The sequence below is a fragment of the Leptinotarsa decemlineata genome, unplaced genomic scaffold, assembly GCF_025532065.1.
Source record: "Leptinotarsa decemlineata unplaced genomic scaffold, Ldec_3_MD MMD2_tig00000090_RagTag_RagTag, whole genome shotgun sequence".
In the NCBI taxonomy this organism is placed as follows: domain Eukaryota; kingdom Metazoa; phylum Arthropoda; class Insecta; order Coleoptera; family Chrysomelidae; genus Leptinotarsa; species Leptinotarsa decemlineata.
In genome coordinates this window covers 6,509,190-6,528,155 of record NW_027412541.1, presented here as the reverse complement: position 1 = coordinate 6,528,155, position 18,966 = coordinate 6,509,190, and the positions used below count along the sequence as shown (strand labels likewise).

Sequence of the window (18,966 nt, the reverse complement as noted above, 5' to 3'; positions counted from 1 at the left end):
TTCAATAAAGTTAGTGGAGATCAAATCGTTTAAGTGTAGTTTGTGAAACATACATAGAGTGTTGCATTTTGAATAAAATATTTGGTATTGGCCACTATGACATGATACACATTGCCCCAAAATGTTTCTATTGAAAAAATGCACAAGCAAAAATACCAATCAAATCCATGCAGTTGAACATGCCCCCATTTATATATTGACTTCATTCCATTTGGCTGATACATACGGTATTATGGTGGTAAAGTACTAGAGAGAACTTGTAAGTGACTAGGGTAGAGGTGGTCATAAATAACAAGGCAAAATTATAAAAATATACTCCTAAAAGTAACTTGTGAGCGAAAAAGACAGTTACAAAAAATTATTCAACACATACAATTCTAGTCAAATTTTACAATTCCTAACATATTTCTTTATTTTGTCATTGTAGGATTTCTCAATAGCTGCCACCTAAAAAAATGAATGAAATTAAATATGGGAAAACAGTTTCTTTATATTTGTTACCTCAGAATCAATAGCCTTCATTTTGAATAAGATACCATCACAACTTCTTTTGTTTGCTGTTTCTATTTTCAAACAATTGTTAACAAACTCTTGAGCCCATGACTTCCAATTTTCAGAATTTTTCTAAAACAAAACAAAAAAATAATCATAACAATCATATCAAGAATAATCATCAACAATTTCACCTGAATTTTTTTCAAATCGTGCTTTTGGTTTTGAGAATACTGACATACTCGTCATTATAACTGATAACTATAACAATGTTTGTGAAACCAAATGGTATTTCAGTGTTTTGTTTTCAACTTCTCCGCTTGACAGGTGGAATTGGCCCTACGACCGAAACCGAATACAGTTTCGGTTTCGGTCGTAGTTTCGACAGGTTTGCTGCCGAAACCGAATCTAAACCGAAACCAGTTTTTTTGCCGAAACTCGACCGAAACCGAACTTTCGGTCGGACACTAAACATTTCATCTAATCAGTTAATCATGCTTTGTATATATTGTTCTCTTTCTTTTTTATTTTTGTTGAATGATATGTTGTCAAGCACTTTTGTCTACTGATTGTTCTTAGTTGAGTGGAAGAAAAGCTATACTAAACTCCGCCAAGTGAATAAAGACCCTTCATTATTATTATCATTTCAGACATTCTATAATGCAATGGAAATTGTATCTTGAGGTTATTGAAATTCATTTATTCATTCTTTCATGAAAAACTTGTATCTTCCAAACAAAAATGTATATACTGTATATTGCTAATGATGAAAACTAGCCGTTTTTTAGTTTTCACCACTTAAGATTTGAAAGTTCTTGAATATACCATTCATTTCCAGAAAAAAAGTTATACATAATAATAGGTGTCTTCTGATGAGTTAATCATAATTTTCACTTTTTCATTTGGTTGGATTATAATAAAATTTCAAAGCAAATTTGTATGATACAGAAATACTGCCGGTACAGATCAGTGTAAAGTTCCATTCGACTGAAAAGGTTGGTGATCAATTGCATATCTTAATATCAAGTACCTTATTTTCTTCTCTGAACATGTTTTCAATGATTTTTTCCCTTTGATTTGCTCGAGTTTTGTAATTTTTGAATTCGTTTCTCATATTATCAAGTTGCTTGATCAGATCTTCTCTGTCTCCTTCAAGTGCATTGATTTTCACTGTACATTCATTAACTATAGTAGCTATATATTCTCGGAATTTATTTTCTTGATTTTTAACAATCTCGGCTTGTTCTTTGTATAATTCATTACTTGAAGTGCACATCTTCTTGTACTTTTTTTCAATCTCTTTAAGCTTCTTAAAATATTCTTCCTGAATTTCTTCTCTAAGTCTGATCTCTATTGTCAAAATATCTACAGCTGAAAAAAGTTGAAGAATCATTATTTACTTTTGACGAATCAATAACCGCATAAATAAAATAGTTATTGAGTGAAGAAAATTGAGGTAAAAATAAATTAAAGTCCATTCTAGTATGGGAGGCGAAAACTTAAATTTTAGGAGTTGAAATTAGTATTTCATGATTTATTTTTTAAAATAAAACCATTAATTTTTATATTTTTTCATTTTAAACCTAAAAAATCCTATAGTCAACCGAAAATATCCAAGTAAAAGAAATAATTTTTCCTAAATCGCCAGGCGGTTTTTTAATTTGCCAACAAAGCAAAACATCTTTTTCAAATCGTCGATTGTTTATTAAAATTTTGAGCTGAAACCTTTGAAAAATGAAAATCAATAAACGAATCAATTGTAAATCCTTGCAATGTGAGGGGTTACAAAAATAAGCAAAATCAATTTGTTTTTCAATAGTTTTGAGTAATATTTCTAGAATTAATTCTTCAAAGATATAGCCGAAAATCAATATTAAAAATTACTAATAAAATTTTAACTATAACTCAAGAAAATAAAGCAAGAAAATCCTGTTGCATTCAGTTTTCTGTGTAATATTTTCTTCATTTCATTTCTTTGCTGCTAGCGCAAAAATGGTTAAGTCACATTTCCCGCATAAATAGTCGGCATAGGTTGTTATTTATGCTAGATTTTACTCAACTTACAATAGTTGTTTGTATGGTATGGTATATGTGTGTATGCGCGCGCGCGTGTGTACATGAGCGCATTTATATGTTGTATGTTTGCATTTATGTATGTACGACAAATCACAAAAGATATCAGGCAATTTTTTATGCATCCTCATGATATGATAAGATATTTATTCACCTTCAAAATTTCTGGATCTAGTGTCATCAATATGACACTAGATCCAGAAATCTTCTTGTGCCTGCTGTGCACAGAACTAACATATACCAAAAAAGTCATTTATATTTGGGATGCAAAGTTTTTAATCACCTTGATATCTCTATCCAAACATCTCCAAATATTAATATTTTTAAATCTAGACTCAAAGCATTTCTTATTGAGAAGAACTGTTACAGTATTAGTGAATTTATGACATAATACTATATTATATGAAGATGTTTTCTTGTTGACAATTCAAGTGTTATATTTATGCTGTTGTTTTTCAACTGACAGTTGTCATTCGTACTATGACACTTTTAACTTTTTTCTACTATGTTCTTGTTGTGTCTTTTTTAATTAAGTCGGTAGGTTCTATGAATTTTTTATATTTCTATATAATTATATATTTTACTTCTTTTATATTAATAACTTATGACTGTGTTCATAACATTTAAATTTGTGTGTGTTGTCAACATTGACAACACACACTGTAGGATGAACAGTAGTTGTTTGGAAATACATACTAATTTTGCGATTCAAAAGTAACTGGAGAAGGACGCTTATTAAAATTGAGTATTATTTTATACTTTTTTGTTAACATGGTATTTAGTAAAATTTTTCTTCATAACCCACTACGCAACCAAAATTTTTTTCTAATTCCATAGTGAAATGAGAATTGTGTTTTATTGAAATTTTTACTGCATACCGATTTTTCAGTTGCGTTTACTTTTATGAGATTTATATTCACAATATATATTAAAATAGTTTTATAGTAACGCGTCCCCTGCGAATCCTTTCAAAATACAAAACTGTATGTGAATGGTATGAGATCTGAATGTGGAAAAAAACCTACCCTGATTATCTTCAACATTCAAACTTCTTTGTTGGTCTATTTCTTGGAGTTCCCTCTCGAGATTTCTTCTCACATTTTTTTCAGTTACATCAGCTTCTTGGTTTTGCAAATTGAAAATATTCTTTTTTGCAGTTTCAAGTTCCAAGTTTGTGTGTTCAAGAAGTTGTAACAATTCATTTTTGGTATCTGCAGCTAGCTTCAGAGCAGCATCTTTGGATGAAAGTTGGCCCTTTAGTTCAAATATTTCGGTCTCAGAGTTTTTCAAAGAATGACGTAAGTCTTCAATGAGCTTTTCTTTATCCTTCACTGTTGCTGTTATTTCTTGAAGTTCTATCTTTACACTTTCCAGAATTTTTTCAGTGTCCTCTAATCGATTTTTATAGTTAGTAACCTGAGACTGGTAAGTGCATTTTTCTCCATCACTGAGTGTTTTGAAATTAGTTAGTTCTTCAACAGTTTCTTCCAACATTTTTAATTTATTTTGTAAATCATGGTTTTCAGCTTTCATGTTTTCGTCATGTTCTTTGTGTTGACTAATCAGTCTCGAGTTCTCATTTAACAATTTATCGATGTACTGCTTCAAACTGTCTATTTCGGATGCGGAATCATCCAAATCTTTTTGAAGCTTTTTCAAGTGATTGTCGAAATCATTTCTTTCTTTATCACTTTTCAATTTCAGAAGATCAAGTTCTGTTCTTATATCTTTTTCAGCATTTTTTTCGGACTTCTGGATTTTCTGAACAAGTGACAGTCGCCTTTCTTCAGACCGATTCAACTTTTCTTCGAGTTCTTTAATTTTTTTCTCTGCTTCTTTTAAATCTTCAGTCATTTTTTCCAGTTGCGGTAAATTATATTTGTGAGAAAATTTCTCAATGTCATTACGAGTTTGAGATAACATTTCTTCCATTTTCTCCAACAAGTTCCGATTTGTAGAATTCAATGTCAAAATTTGTTGATTTTTGTCTTCTATTGTTCTTCTATAGTTCTGGAGATCAGTTTGCATTACAAGCAAACTTTTTGTGTGGTCTTTATTATCTGAAAGGTAAAATTCAATTTTAAAACCTTATAGAATGAAAATATGAAAAGCTCATGTTGATAATCAAATAAATACGACCTAGAATTTCACCTTCATTTAATTAAAACAAGTTTTAATCCTGTAGGAATGTATTAACAATTTTATATAATGGTGAACATAAGACATTTGAGTAAAATAAGGCCATGATAGTATTGTGTATAGCCATTTCTTCAAAATAAAAAATGTATCTCCGGCCGTGAAAATTTACATTCTTTGAGAAAATATACACAGTTATTTATTGTGTATATTTTTGACCTTTCCCCCATAAATAGAATAATATTTAATATTTGTAGTCGTATTATATGCTGTAAACGTCTCAAAAATAGGGCAACTATAATCAACACTTAATAGTTCACCTCCTGGTAATACCAACTTGGATTGCACTGAATTCATTATTGACACAAGTCAAAAGAAATTAGAACCATTACAGTTTGAGACGAGATTTTCATATTGAATACAGGTTTTGAAAGGATTGTTTTCCGAAACGTTGACCACCGAATAAAGCTAAGTATCAATATTTAATTTTTTTTTTAATTTGTAGGCAAAATTTATGAATTCAAGTTACTGACTAATCTGACTTTCTAGTAGTTGATATTACGCCGTAACTTTTCGGGGTGAACTTTTCAGTTTGCCCTTTACTACACTTCAGCAGATTCTCTATTAATTTGGCTTTAATTTTTAGATTGTGGAAGGTTATAAACCCCAAAAAAACAGTATAAAATATTGAGTCCACCACAAAAAAAATGTCGTTTAAAGAATATGAATCTTCATATCTCACAACTCATAATTTTAATGATTCCAATACTACTTATAAAAGTAAATTTCACAAGGATGATTAGTTGCTTGAATATATTGAACAATACCTAATGAATACACGAAAATTCTCAAATATGCTAAAAGTAACTTTTATGAGAAGAAACCAGGCCAAACGCAAATAAATTCAGAGGTAAAGAAAAACATTTTCAGTTGAATATTCTAGCAGATGGTCTACTAAACCAATGTTTCTGCACAACTGAAAACCTAACAATAATACTCCAACTCCTTATGATCCTCTCATATACTTTAAAAACATATTTGTCAACGATAAATTCCCTTTGTATCCAACAGATGTTCTAAAATTGAAAGAGACAAAAAGACACATTAAAAACAAAAAAGCTCTGGTAGTTGATGATATAACAATAAAAATATTTTTATGATCTTCCTGAGATAACTTTGGCTATTTTTCTACTTTCGTCAAAATATCTGTGATTATTCCATTATAGAGAGGAGGAGATCATGAAAAATTCTCAAATTTTCGTCCAGTATATCTTATTGAGGGAGTTTTTAATTTCTGATGATGTCATAGTGGCCCGTTTGTTCAAAGTATATAACAATATCAACAATCGTGATTTAGCTGCAGTAGTCTTTTGTGAATATAGAAGTGGTTGAATCATATCTTACAGCTATTACAAACACTGGAGTCCCACAGGGATCTATTCTTGGTGCCATCATCTTTCTTTTGCTTATAAATGATCTGACATCACTAACGATAAAGGGTAAATCCATGCTATTCCCAGATGAGCACACCATACTATGGCACAGTAAAAATCATCTCCACAAAATCATATTTTCAGACATTAAGAGTATCAAGGACTAGTGCAATGCTAATCTTTTATCTTTAAATATGACGAAAAAATTCTGGGGAGTATGTTCTAGGACCCACTTGAATTCTGTGTTTGTACTTCAAAAAAACCAAATGAAATGAGACTTTTGTGGACTTATATTCAGTACAAATGAAAGTTTCTCAGTTTATGCTATTTTCATATCAGAAACGGCTTGTTTCGTTTGTTTGTTAAACGAACAAAGAAACAAATTTCCTATTTCACTCGCCAGACTCTCTACCTATACCCACCTTAACAAGTTCAGCAATTTACAAAGGCCTAATAATATATATTCATCTGCCAAACGACGTTGAATGTACAGAAACCCCTGAGGAATTCAGAAACATAATCAAAGTTCTATTCTCTGATGGACCCTATTAAATAGTTTGGACGAATTATATGATGATAATTTCCATTAACATTTTCCTTGAATTTCTAAGCTGAACTATATCGTAGCCCAAATTAATGCCAAACTGATTGATAAGTTTCATTGAGCATCTGCCTGCAGTAGTCTTACAAACTGTGTATTTTCTGATTACTTATTTATTAATAGATTTCTAATTTTATACTAAATATATGAACCTTTACATTTTTAGTTACTCACAGTCGCTTTGTCTGCTGACAATAAAGTTTATTATTAATTATTATTATTATTATCGTAGTGTGCGTTGGTCAGGCCCTATCCCCCAAAGCCCCGATACATTCGGGAGGGCGCGCCAGCATAATCAACCAATGACCACTCCCCACACCGTGGGGTAAGTGATCACTGAGTCCGAGAATCATGTGCCCTGAGCAAACGCAGTGAGCCAAGAATGACAGCCTTCTGCATATGTGCGGCTAAGATTTCTGCCTTAGTGCGGCAAGCCGGTATGATTTTTAGATTCGAGAGTAGAGAAGACATCATTCCACCAAGGACTCCAACAATCAGAACGACCATCTTGACAGAGTGATCTGGATAGAGTCTACGGAGTTCGAAGAGAAAATCTCGATATTTTATCCGTTTTTCCTCCTCTTTTCTGACGATATTCGTCTCGCCAGGAGCTGAAAACTCCACGACAAATATCGTTTTGGTTTGGTGGTCAAGAAGGACTACATCAGGCTTATTAGCTTGTATGAGCCTGAGGGTGGGGAACGAATAGTTTCAATAAAATCGGCACTTATTAGCATTATTATTGTAATATATCCATTGACACATGTACCAACAATGCTGTTATCTCATTATATTTCATAATGAAATTATACTTACTTGAACATTAAGGATCATAATTCTTTTATTAACTCAACTTTTTCAACTCAAAATATTCAGCCCATCGAACATCAAAAGTTCTGTCGATTTCATCTTTTTCAACTAATATTCTTTGCGGTGGTTTTTTATTTTGTTGATATTTTGACTGCGCTCAATCCCTTCCTCACGATTGCCAATGTATAGAATTATATTCAAGAAATATTTACTTTCGATCCCAGGATCCTTAACATGAATGCCACTCTACGTATTGAAATTTTGCAAAGCATCATTGAAAACATAATACTCTCACTGCTGATTTAGAACATGGAAACAAAGTGCTAACTCTGCACCTGTCACCGATGAAAATACTTCAAGTTTTTTAAAGAGACAACAATGTGATAATGTAAAGAAATGCTTTCTCAAATCACAATCGTCAGTGATAGACATGCTTCAAGTCTCCTAATATGACAATGATATGATAATCTTGTAGATTTCAATCAGTAATAAATAACCCAGGTGAATGCCCTACATCTTGGAATTGTCAAAATTAAGTATTCAGAAATGCATACGGAAAATCTTACCACACTGTTGGAAGTCTTTTTTGTAAACATCATTTTTTATTTGTCTATACTCCAATAATTCCTTGATATCATTTTCATAACACCTGAAAATAAGAAAAATATAATGCTTGTGAGTTCACTCATCAAGACATGGACTTCGTTCACTGATAAAATTTCAAGCGCGACCTCAAAAATAGTTAGCAGTTAGCAAAATGATTCCAATACAAGTGCTCATGTGATGTTTCTGTTATTATTTTTCATTAGAAACAAAATATTTTGAAACGAACTGTCAATTGAATGATTAGGTTTGATATTTGAGAACATATTCTGAAGTAAGAAATCCTCAAGATTTACACTTACGATTGAAAATAAATGAGAGACAACTGTAAAGTTATTAATTTGCTCAACTGTGATTGATATCGAAGTAATGAGTTACGAATATGGTCAATTTTGATCGGTTCGAAGGTTTGAGTTATATAAATCAGTAAATCAAATTTAATTTTCTTTCAGATTTTCAATTATTTAATATCTTAAAGTCTTGCAATATGATAAGGCAAGTTTCTTACGTCGAAACATCGGATGTCCACCAATGAGGATGACAGTGTTCCATACAAGTGAAATTTTACTTCTTTCATTTACTATATTGTGTAACAATTCTGTGAATGATATCAGATTCAATGTTTAAATGAAAGTAGCTGTTTCGAGAGAGCTTTTCTTCCAGTTTGTGTTTGAAAGTTACTCCTTTGCATGATCTACACATCCTTGTATAGAGTTAATTTTTTGAAATAGATTGCTTCTTTCTTTTCTTTGGATAAGGATGGAGAAGTAGAAATGCAAGGTCTCGTGTATATGTCAAATCAAGTAAATGGGCTACCTTCCATGATACAGTCTTTAAAAAGTGATGCTCACCTTCAAAATCCTCAAGCACACTTCAACTTCCCTGGGGTGAAGAGGTTTTAAATATGAATGGCATTGTAAATCCATATCAAATGCTGCTTGTTATTGATTCCTTCAAGAAGTTTTTTCAAACAAAAATACCACCAAGTAAATCGAAAAAAGGCAAAGAACACTAGTAATTTACCCATCTAAAATGTGATATTTTCACATCAGAATACATCTACTCAAGATGTAAACTAGTGACAAAACTAAAGTTATGATTTTCTTGCCATAAAAACAGTCACCAAACTATGAATTGTCGTTTTAGACAATCATGTTAAAGGATGGGTGTAAACGTCCACATCTCATAACTTCTACACAAAGAAGTAAGACATTCAGTTTCAGAAAATCCTGGAAAGTTCTTTAAATGACGGAAGAAATTGAATTGTATTTTCAACTAAACATGAAACGAATACAATAACATACTAAGAATGATAAACATGAAGCTCTATGAACCGGGTAATAATGTTCTGGAAATAAAATAAATTGTATCGCTGTGAAACGAATATTTAATCATTTGAAATGGAGTCAAGATGTTGATATCAAATATGGAACAGAAAAAATTAATTTTCCGATGAAGATTGGGCGGGAATACTAATACTAGAAAACCCCACCAACTGGTTTCAAAGAACACGTAGTACATACTCGTATCAGATTTCAAAGACCAGAAAAATCTAGTGTCGCTCTAAACTCTTTGGAGAACGGCAATAGAATAAATGAAAACTGTTTGAAATTGTTGAGATCGGTACGTAACAGTAGATTTTGAATGCTTTTGAAAATCTGTAAACAGCAAAGTGTGGTATAAGAACTGTGAACTGAGACAAAAGTCCCATTTCAAACAGTCCATTGTTTATATTTATATGTTCATTATCAAAAATTTCCCGCAACTTTCTACTCAAAATTATAGATGTGTATCTAATAATAATAATAATAAATGCTTTCATTGATAGGTTACTCAGTACAAGAGACACTAACCTAACCTAACAAATGGCAGAATTCAACATCTGCACATGATAAATCACGGTAGATATTACTCTTCAATCCAACCAGTGAAATGAAAGTGAACTGGTCGTATCTTTGAGGGTTAGGATTTAGTGTACTTGATCTAACGACACCGATTTGGTCAGTGAAACGTGCGTCGAAAAAAGGGTGGCAGTTTTGGTGTTTGAAAACATGGCTTGTTTTGTCAGATTCCAGTTCTACCTTTCTTTACAGTATTGAATATTGATGCCGGGGGGGGGTAATTAAACCACATTCCCCCCATAAATCCTATACGAAAACTAACTGTGTCATGCTAAACTTTATGGCTGGCCAGAAAAGGAAGGTGTCAGAAGGAGAGGTGAAATATCAGTAAAGGATAATATTTTCGAGGAGAAATAACAGATTTGCTGTCAAAAAATGGCAACTCGGACAAATGTAGCATTTTTATCGGAATAATTTTTCAAGGAACAACAGTTTAGTTAATTTTACAAATTTCTATCAACTGAATAATCCTTTTAAAACAGACTTCTTGGAAGACATTAAAAACACATAACTTACCTGAGTTTTGAATTTAGAGAATCAATATGTATAGACTTATCCAACAGCATTTTTTTAAGTTTTTCAACGTTGTCTCCTAGGGAATTATTTTCCTAAATAGAAGATATTGAAATAATATTGACATCACTTTCCAGGCAATACTTACATGACATATATTAATGCTTTGATCAAGTGAATTTTTCTTATACACTGCATCAACTCTATCTGAAAAACTGAATTATATACACAAATTTTTAAAGCTCCATAACACCACCTTGTAGCTGTCTATTTTCCTTTGTTAACAAATCGATAACGTTAATAAGATCTTCACATTGTTTCTGAGCACTGTCGAAATTTTTTGTCAAAGCATCAATGGTATTTTTATAATCAATCTCTTGCTTCAACAGATTTTGTATTTCAGAGTTGGCCAGCAATTTTTCCTTTTCCTGAAAACAACCTTTAAAAAGTAATCAACTTGAAAATGAAATAAAAAATTACATGTATTTTTGCTGCTTTAGTTTGTTCCTCTAAAAGAGATTCCAGTCTATCAATTTTGTCCTGATAGGATTTCTGCAATTCCGTAGAGTTGAATCTTTTACCTTCTAGGTGAAATGGGTTGATATCTCTTTGAATTTGGAGTTGTAAATCATTGATAGTAGACTGATAAGTGCTAATCTCAAGCCGATACTGAAATTGTTTACTAACTTATTCAAGATGCATTATTTATAGTTAGTATATTACATTTTCAATGGCCTCTTCATAGTTTCTTAACTGTTCTCTGTGGCTGTCTGAAGTAACTCTAAGTTCATTGATGATACTTGATTTCTCAACTGTAAAAAGTCTAGCAATTATATTTTATTATTACAGAAACAAGTTATAGAACTTTTATTTCTATTGCCAACTAAAATTAATTTATCAGCTCAGTTATTCTATTTAATAGCTACAAAAAAGCTATAGTTGTATCCCCCACAAAAGTGTGGTTTCTATCGATTCAAGCAGAAATGAAAACAAGTGAAGAGTTTTGAATAGAACATTGAACTACAGAAAATGTCATAGATACTAAGCGGTTCAAATGAATAACAATTGAATTCAACATATCAGTGAATGTATGTATGTATAAAATGTATGAATGTATAAAAATTACTATCGAACTAGAACTATCATAGGAGAAATACTGCCTCGAATCATCTAAATCAAATGTATGAAAATTATGACATCCAATCATTTATTATTAAGTTTGTAAACTTTGATGAAATTGATAAAAAGTGTCAAGGAAAACTCAAAAAAATTGACGAGGGCAGACCTTTAGTTTTATGGCCCAAAAATATTGGTATAAGCCAAATGAGAAAATTTACAAATGGAATAACACATACAAACATCATAATTATAACAGAGCCTTTTTTTGACAAAAATAATAAAATTTACAGAAACAATCGAACTTTGTATAAGAAAAGTCACTATATGAATTCAATATCTATAAATGCGCTTCAATGCAATAATTATATCGAAATTTTAAATATCGACCAAAGTGGATAAGATCTGAAAAAGTCTGTTTTATATTTCATAAGCAAAGCATTGGCAAATCATATCAAGTCTCGACAACATCTTTGACACTGATGTAGAAAATATATCTATGGAACATATACATATGAATGGGAACTTGGTGATTGAAGATGAAATAGTGTTGAATGAATGTCAAAATTTTTCAGTTGACGAGAATCAAAAAGAAAAATGAATACCAGACACACCAAAAAATGATTTGTCATATCCTCGCCGAGTTAAGAGGCTTTAAAAGATATCTAAGCAGACAAGATAATGCTCCATCAAGCCAATTCGATTGTTCAGCAATAAATGAAAGTCAGAGAGTTTGTGGCACCAAATGTGTTATGCCAATGTTCAGGGGTTGCCGAATAACTTTTGAATTATTTGTTCATAATAAAAGTACTTAAATCGTTTGTTTGTCAGAGCACTGGATAACTGAAAACGATTGAAAATTCATATTTTACTAACTTTGAAATTGCAACAATTGAACAAAACCATATCTGAGGTGGTGTTTGAATCCTTATAAAAAAAAACATTAAATACAGGGTGTAACTGAATAAGTGTAAAACATTTAAGGAGGTGATTCTTCATCGAAAAAAAAAATATGATCTTTCATATAAAGAAACTTCATTGGAGCATCCCTTGTTAAGATACAGCCCCTTAAAGGGGGTACATAAAATGTGAATAACAATTTTTTTCACAAGCACTGAAAAAGTTACAATATTGACATTAACCTGACGTTTTGTACTACCAAAAAGACACTTAGCCAGTAATTTATTTGGTTTACCCCATGGTTGTAAGGGATGGAAAACGCAACCCCTAAAATTTATTTCCAATGTAACTTTTTATATCTTATTATTTGTTTACCATTTAAAAATTTATTTCCGAGAGCCTGTTTCATTCTAAACAAAAAATGTCTCTTGGGTTTTTTGCCCAAAATAAACCAGTTCGCAGCAAAAAATTATTTTACGAACAGCTACAGAGATACATCGTCATAAATGCGAACTGGATTTGTTGTTATTTTCTAGTTAGTACCTGCATTAAACGATTGAAGGGTAATGAACAAAAGTAATTTATTAATAACAAAACACACAACATGTAGAAATCATAGTAAATGTTCAATATGTCTACCTTCAGACATTACGCATGCGTCTAGACGTCGGCGCATTGAGCCACGTATTCGCTCAAATATTCCTGGAGTCTCTCTGATTACCCTGCACACATCGATGATGCGGTTACTTAAGTCCTCTACATCGCGAACAGGAGTTCGATAAACGAAATGCTGTAAATGACCCCAAATAGAGAAATCGAGAGGATTGAGATCCGAGGATCCAGCGGGCCAGTTCTGCGGTCCTCCTCGAACTATCCACTGATTTGCATATGTCTCAGTTAAATACTGACGTGCTATTTGACTAAAATGGGCGGGAGCCCCATCATGCATAAAAAACATATCCCTTCTGACGCCCAAAGGAACTTCCTCCAGCAGTACTGGATGCACTTCTCTTAAAAATTGAACGTATGCCTCACCATTTAATCGAGGAGGTAGAAAATGAGGCCCAATTAAATCATCCCCAATAACTCCGAGCCATACGTTAAGAGAAAACTGTTCTTGATGGTTAGTTTCGACAATAGCGTGAGGGTTTTCATCAGCCCATATGTGATAATTATGAAAATTAATAATCTTGTCCCAAGAAAAACTACATTCGTCTGTGAATTCTATCTTCTTCAGAAAGTCACAATTTCTTCTAATCATTTCCAGCATCCAATTGCAAAATTCATGACGGTTCGGAAAGTCTCGCGGTAACAGTGCCTGTACTCGTTGCAGATGGTAAGGGTATAAGAGTTGTTCCTTTAAAATTCGAAATACTGTCATATGATCAACATTTAGCTGGAAAGCAATCTTTCTAGTACTGGTAGTAGATTGTTCTTCAATCAAATTAAGTACTGCTTCCTCAAGCTGTGGTGTTCGTACTTCTCGAAGGCGACCACAATCCTGCGTTCTTTTGTCGAATGAACCATATTCTCGTAAGCAAATATTCTATGTGAAGGATGCTGCCGTTGAGGATACATTTCAGCATATCTTCTAAAAGCTTCTAACACATTCCCCTGCGACAGAACGTAAACGTAATGCATATCAGCCATTTCCTCATTTGTGTCTGCCATTTTAATAACAAGTGAATTATTAAAGTAACAAATTAAGAACAGAACAACAACACACAATTAGTATTATTTCAATTTCGAAAATTCACAAACTGACAGCGTCATACCAATTTAATTGTCACTATCGCTAATAGCGATCTACTAGATAGATTAGTTTCGTATTTTCGCATTTATGACGATGTATCTCTGTAGTTGTTCTTAAAATAATTTTTTGTTGCGAACTGGTTTATTTTGGGCAAAAAAACCAAGAGACGATTTTTGTTTAGAATGAAACAGGCTATCGGAAATAGATTTTTAAATGGTAAACAAATAATAAGATATAAAAAGTTACATTGGAAATAAATTTTAAGGGTTGCGTTTTCCACCCCTTACAACCATGGGGTAAACCAAATAAATTTCTGGCTAAGTGTATTTTTGGTAGTACAAAACGTCGGGTTAATTTCAATATTGTAACTTTTTTAGTGCTTGTGAAAAAAATTGATATACAAATTTTATGTACCCCCTTCAAGGGGCTGTATCTTAACAATACTACAATGAAATTTCTTTATATTAAAGATCCTATCTTTTTTTCGATGAGGAATCACCTCCTTAAATGTTTTACACTTATTTAGTATAATGAAATTCTAAAAATAAAAAAATCAGAGTGAAAAATTGAATATGTGGCATTTACTGTGAAGTGAATAACTTGAAAATTATAGTTATCACCATCTACAGACCTCCAAGTGGAGATGTAAATCTATTGGTTGTTTATTACACACACTACAACTTGCCGAGATCAAATGAAATATCATTTTGTGTGGAGACTTCAATATAGATTATTTGGAGAACAATACTACTATACCAAATTATAGGATATGTTCAACTCATTTCAGTTGGAATTTAACATGTTAGGCCCCAAAAGAATGTTCACCAACATCGATGATCACACTAGCAACGCCAGTATTGATTTTATGATTATATTTCTGCAAAGAAATTTATGACTGTGTATTAATACAAACTGATATTGCAGACATTCTGTCCTATAAATAAACTATTGATAAAAAAGATCAACAAGTAATGAAAAAGAAAGTTTGGAAAAATGGGAAATGAAACGTTCTATGTTTCTTACCACTTTTATTTGTAACTATCGTTACTGCAGTTTCGTCCTATATGGACATTTTCAAACTAATACAATAAAACTGAAAATAATTAATAATGTTAGCCTTTATATAACTGAACACCAAGTACTCAATTGAGTACTTGAATTTTGTTTACCTGTGACAATGGGACTACGTTAATTTGAAAACCGGTGAGTAAACAAGATCGCTTTAATCATTTAGCAGGTTACATCCACAATGCTTATGAATTTGGAATCCTTCGAATCAGTTTATTGAAGAAACTTTAGTTTAATCTGTTTTGGTAAAAAGATGAATCAATTCTTGTAGCATTAATGACTATAATATGGTTTCCAGCCTATTTATGAAGGATTCTCTTTTACCTAGAGTCCCTCTCTTGATGTTTCAATGTCTCTGTTCTAAAAGACTAACTGTTGTCAGAAAGGGATGAATAACAACAGGATTTTTGATGATTTTGCCTAGGAAGGAAAATATGTACGGGATATGTTCTAATTATTTCAAATCGAGGAGTTGACCCAAGTAATATGGCTTCATACAAGGCTAGGCTAAGGGAATACAAAAAAGTTACTTTTCTACTAAAATTAACAATGCCAGTTACAAACTGAAGACACATGGAATATAGTATATAGCGAGTTAGGAATTATACGCATTATCACTCAGTTGTGGTTGAACACCCTCCTGCAATAGCAGAACTATTTGCCCATCTTTTCGTAAATTCTGCTGACACTGCAATTTCCACACAATTGAGTTGAAATCTAACATTACCTTGAACAACCAGTACAAACATTTATATTGTAAATTCATTCGAGAACGGACTGATTACTGAAGCTGAATTTCATGCTGCATTGATGCTAATGAAAATAAAAACTCGAGTGGATCAGAGGATTTCTCAAAAAACAGTTAATAAACAAATATTTGAAATAATTGATATCATTGTAATTCCATTTATTTATCTAATGAATAAATCTTACACATTAGGGTACTTCCTCAGAAGAATTCAAGAAAGCCTCAGTCACTCTTTGTTTCAAAAAAGGAAATTGAAATGATGTGAATAACTATCACAAATTTCAATACTTTGTTCACTTTCAAAACTTTTTAAAAAAGTGGTAGCAACTAGAATAGTGAATTACTTACAGTTAATTAATTTGCTGTGTAATAGTCAACATGGATTTAGGAAAAATCTTTCTATAGAAACTGCAGCCTATGATTATCTCAATAACATATACTCCAGAATTGATGGTAATAATTTTGTAATTGTATATTTTTTTATCTGTCAATGCAATTTGATGCTGTTTCACAATGTCTTTGAAGAATGGTTTTGGTAAACGAGAGAATTGATTTTAACGAACTTCCAACAGTACAGCGACTTCCTCCTTATCATTGTGAATAAATTTTGATAGAATGTGAATTGAAAGAGGTTCGAAAATGTCACTAAATATTTTTCGGAAAAAAGTGTTCACCATGTGGTTAAAGTACAAATAAGGTGGAAGTTGGACCACATTATTGATGAAACCATTGAGAACCAATAATAATGAAGTTAAACGACTCTTCTTTCGTTCATGACGTACATATTATTCACATATTATTTCATTATATGGTTCACTATTATACTTTATATATTTTTGATATATTTTTTATTTGATATAAAAGCTAAGTACTTTTTTATTGAATATTCTGAAATAAAATTTAAAAAAACCTTATGAAAATGACTATTAAAAATAGCATCAATTAAGTGACTGTTTCTTGTTAGGTGAGTAGGCAAAATGATTCATAACTCACTACCTTCATGACCAATCCCAGATGATTTACAGTTGTATTTCAAGTGACTAGTATACCACTTTTTAAAAATGAACCATAGTCTACAGAATATCTCTACAGGGTAAGGTTAGTCCACTAATGCCAAGAAATTGACATTTCAAACACATGAAAGCCTTTTCTATTACAAACTAAACGTGTGAAGCTCTATGGGTTGGCCCTTTTATTCATGATAAAGTACTTCTTGAATGTTTCTGAGAAATTAATAATTAAAAAAAGTCAAAACATGCCCCCACTTCTCCCATCAATGGCTTATTACATGACTGTCAGTCAAGAAATAATTCAAGTAAGAAGAGCCTTTTCAACCTTAAAAATTCAAAACTCAAATTAAAATATATGGAATGAATTTGTGAAACTGTCTTAACTTTGGTTTGCAGACTGTATTTTTTTTGACATGCTAACTGATGGGTAGACTATACCACACCAAAATCTCTGTGTTAGGCATGTAGTTCATAAACAATATCTAACGTGTAGTCAACAGTGGATTTGCTTGTTGGTCCATTTGAAACATATTAAAATACCATTGGTTAACTATAAATATGGATTTAACATCTCTGAATGAATTATTTTGGCTATTTATGTTTCTTGTATCAATTAAGGTTGTTGATCATTAATATGGCACCAGTTTGTTGATAACTCTGTTATTATCTGAATTTCACCAAACATAATCTAAATAATGTAAAATGCTACCAGATCAGCAATCCAAAGAAATGGTATAGACCGATTTATCTCCACAGTTCTGATCTACTTGAGAAAACATTAACAATATATTTTTCTTTCTTCATAATATTATTTCCAAAGATGATAGAAATAATTTCAATTAACTTTTCTAGATCAAAGCTCGATATTAACAATCAACAGGTTACCAGACCACTTCAACAAAACCCTGAACAGGCTTTTGGAATTGCATCATTTTCGTAACAAATTCAGAAACAAAAAAAATCTCACCCAGCAATTCATTAGTATTCTTAAGCAAAACTTTGGTTTGTTGAATCTCAGCTTCATAAGTGATAATTTTTCTTTTCAATAATTCTTTTTCTCTGAGCTCTTCTTTTTTGAAAGTATCATACTCGTTCCTCAAGGCACTCAACTCCTTGAGCCTCACATCGTATAAAACTTTCAACTGTTCATACTGATCTGCATTTCGATATTTATTCTGATCATCTAAAGACACAGCAGAAACGTTATTTGATGAATTTATAGTACTCTCATCATAGTTGAAGTCGTCCAACTTAGCCATTAATAGGTTTTGAAGCTGAAAAATTCCAAATTTCGTGAACGATTGAAATTAATTCTTTCAAAAACACAAACTTCTTCATTTCTCCGGTGTTGATCTTCCAAATCCTCCTCTTCCTCATTGCATCTGGAATTACTGAGTTTCAAATCCCCATCTTGAAATAAGCTTGACACTGGATTATCCATTCAATAGATTTTGTATTCTGAAAACAATGAATACCGTACCTACAATGGAAACTTAAAAACACATATTCTAACATGAACAGATTATAGGTTATGGGCAGTCAATTGAAAATTGACACATCAAATTCCCCAACTCGATTAGGAATTCCCTGAAAAATTCCACACGCATGCGCGAAGCATTTGAACTAATGGCCATTATACAGGGTGTAACTGAATAAGTGTAAAACATTTAAGGAGGTGATTTCTCATCGAAAAAAAGATAGGATCTTTCATATAGAGAAATTTCATTGGAGCATCCCTTGTTAAGATACAGCCCCTTAAAGGGGGTACATGAAATTTGTATAACAATTTTTTTCACAAGCACTGAAAAA

The 18,966-nt window shown here is 31.8% G+C and overlaps 1 protein-coding gene across 1 annotated transcript; it reads right to left on the bottom strand.

The window, feature by feature from the left end:
- Nucleotides 1–299: 299 nt before the first annotated feature.
- Nucleotides 300–18,724, bottom strand: LOC111513673 (uncharacterized). Its single transcript, XM_074172412.1, has 12 exons — nt 18,488–18,724; nt 18,125–18,431; nt 11,286–11,374; nt 11,043–11,231; nt 10,819–10,990; nt 10,711–10,769; nt 10,566–10,657; nt 8,112–8,194; nt 3,591–4,625; nt 1,523–1,863; nt 502–624; nt 300–447 (listed from the first exon to the last, which is right to left on the bottom strand). The coding sequence occupies exons 1-12, from the start codon at nt 18,596–18,598 to the stop codon at nt 382–384; spliced, it is 2,667 nt and encodes an 888-aa protein (XP_074028513.1). The 5' UTR covers nt 18,599–18,724; the 3' UTR covers nt 300–381.
- Between the last annotated feature and the right edge of the window lie 242 nt (nt 18,725–18,966).

Bases quoted from the DNA above. Each gene is read 5' to 3' on its own strand.
- LOC111513673 (XM_074172412.1), bottom strand. From the start codon at position 18,598: ATGGATAATCCAGTGTCAAGCTTATTTCAAGATGGGGATTTGAAACTC. The intron at 625-1,522 runs GTACTTGATATT...GTTTTGTTTTAG, and splicing joins TGTTCAGAGAAGAAAATAAG to AAAAATTCTGAAAATTGGAA. The intron at 448-501 runs GTAACAAATATA...TCATTTTTTTAG, and splicing joins TGAAGGCTATTGATTCTGAG to GTGGCAGCTATTGAGAAATC.